Below are 2,416 nucleotides of genomic sequence, written 5' to 3'. Positions count from 1 at the left end.
TCATGTTTTCACTTTCTCCAAATCAGAAACAATCAGAGTTCTAGCACAAATAATCTTGAAGAAAGTGCACAAGTCAATAATGGTCTTGGCAATAGGTTTTTCTAGGAATGAATGAACACCAATTGGCAAAAGACGTTGCAATATAACATGACAATCGTGGGATTTCAACCCAGTAATCTTATTGTCATTTTCAATCACATTCTTCCTTAGATTAGATGCAAACCCATCTGGAAATTTGACTGATTTCAAAAATCGACAAAACTTATGCCGATTTTCAGGAATAAATGTGTATTTCGCTGCCGGCTTTTCCATTCGACCATTTACCATTCTCAGATGCAATTCTGGCCTTATCTTCATCTTCTCCAAATCTACTCTAGCGCTAATTGTATCTTTGGTCTTATTTTCCAACCCGACTATTGTGCCAACTAAGCTGTCGCATACATTTTTCTCAACATGCATGACGTCTAGGTTGTGTCGCAACTTCATATTGGCCCAATATGGGAGCTCAAAGAAAATGCTTTTTTTACGCCAACCAACTTGCTTTTTTGTGCGTTTCCTTTTTTGTCCACCGTAGCTAACATGCTTACCAGGAAGAGATTCAGGCATAAAATTCATTTGTGTGAAAATAGCTTCAGTGCTAAATTCCTCTGGAGGTGGTCTTTTCTCAACTGAACCATATAACTTCTTCTTTTTTCTAATTTGGTGTCCCATTGGTAAAAAATATCTGTGACCGTAAAATGCAACCTTATTTTGCAAACGAATTGATGGTGTTGATACATTGCAAGTAGGACAAGCAGTGTAACCTTGACCACTCCATCCAGAAAGACTACTCCTCGTTGGAAAATCATTTATAGTCCACAATAAAGCTGCTCGAAGCTTAAAAAAACTACCATCAACAACATCTCGAGTCTGAACACCGTTCCCCCATAATTCCTTCAACTCATCAACCAATGGCCTTAAGAAAACATCAAAATCTTTTCCAGGTGAATGTGGACCAGGAATTAATAAAGTCAACATAAAGTTAGTCTCTTTCATGCATAACCACGGTGGCAAGTTGTAAGTTGTTAACACAACCGACCACATGCTATAAGACAAACTCATATTTCCAAAAGGATTGAATCCATCAGCAGCCAATCCAAGACGCACATTCCTAGGTTCCATTGCAAACGCTGGATTGCTACAGTCAAAATCCTTCCATGCTTTCCCATCTGCAGGATGACGCATGATACCATCTTCTTTAACACGCCCTTCATGATGCCATCTCATATGTTGAGAAATGTGCCTTGACGCGTATTTTCGCATCAACCGAGGGGTCAATGGAAAATAACGCATAACTTTTTGGGCCACTTTCTTCCCCTTGGTATTTTTATCCACCCAACGATCCTCCCCACAAATTGGACACTTGTGTTTTCCTACATTTTCCTTCCAAAACAATGCACAATCATGCTTACAAACATGGATTGACTCGTAGCCCAAACCCAATTTCCTCATCAACCTCTTCGCCGCATAATGTGACTTTGGTATCTTATTTGGAGATGGGAATGCATCTTCTAACAACTCCAAGATTCCATCAAAAAATTTGTTAGGAATTTTCCCCAACACTTTGAAATGCATCAACTTAGCTACGAAATTCAATGATGTGTATTTTTCACACCCTGGGAATAACGGAGACTCCATCTCGGCAAATAAGTCATTATAGTATTGGCTAGTACCTCTGCATTCTGATGCTGGTGGTATCTCATCATCAACCTCATTCTCATCATCTTCACAATTGTTAGGTTGTGCTATATCATTAAGAACATCCATCATCTCGTCCTCGTGACATTGGTGGACCACTCTATTGGTCGGTATTATTTCCTCCTCTCCATGCCAGTACCAATTTGTATAACTTCGTAGAAAACCAATCTAAAAAAGATGACTTTCTAGCACACCAATCGTTTGCAATTCGATATTAAGACACTTGTTACAAGGACACTTCACTAGTCCCCTTGTATCCACAAATTGTTGAGCTCTCTCAACAAATGCAAACACTCCAGCAACATACTATAGGACACTGCACAGTGTAAGAAATTATTATTTGAATTATTAATTATTACATTGCACAGTGTAAGAAATTATTATTTTTTCAATGAATTATCATGTTTTACAAATAAATCATCAATAACTTATTAGATTAAAGTTTATTAATTAATAAATTAAATGAGTAATTAATAATCAATTTAATTTCAATTTTATATATAATTTAGTAATTACTTTTATTTGATTTAATTATTTGTTTTATTATACTTATTTTATTAATTATTACCTTTATTGGTTATTAAATTTAGTAAAAAATTTATAAGTTTATGCATATTGACCATTTATAAAATATTTATGAAAGAAAAAACCACAAAATGAATAACATAAATCGTATGAT

General features: G+C 35.6%; 1 protein-coding gene across 1 annotated transcript; it reads right to left on the bottom strand.

The window, feature by feature from the left end:
* On the bottom strand, positions 1-1,806 carry LOC133784914 (uncharacterized). The gene has a single exon (XM_062224181.1). The coding sequence runs from the start codon at positions 1,804-1,806 to the stop codon at positions 1-3; it is 1,806 nt and encodes a 601-aa protein (XP_062080165.1).
* Positions 1,807-2,416: the final 610 nt, after the last annotated feature.

The sequence above is a fragment of the Humulus lupulus genome, chromosome 6 (genome assembly GCF_963169125.1).
Source record: "Humulus lupulus chromosome 6, drHumLupu1.1, whole genome shotgun sequence".
Lineage (NCBI taxonomy): Eukaryota > Viridiplantae > Streptophyta > Magnoliopsida > Rosales > Cannabaceae > Humulus > Humulus lupulus.
This window is presented reverse-complemented; position numbering and strand designations above follow the sequence as displayed.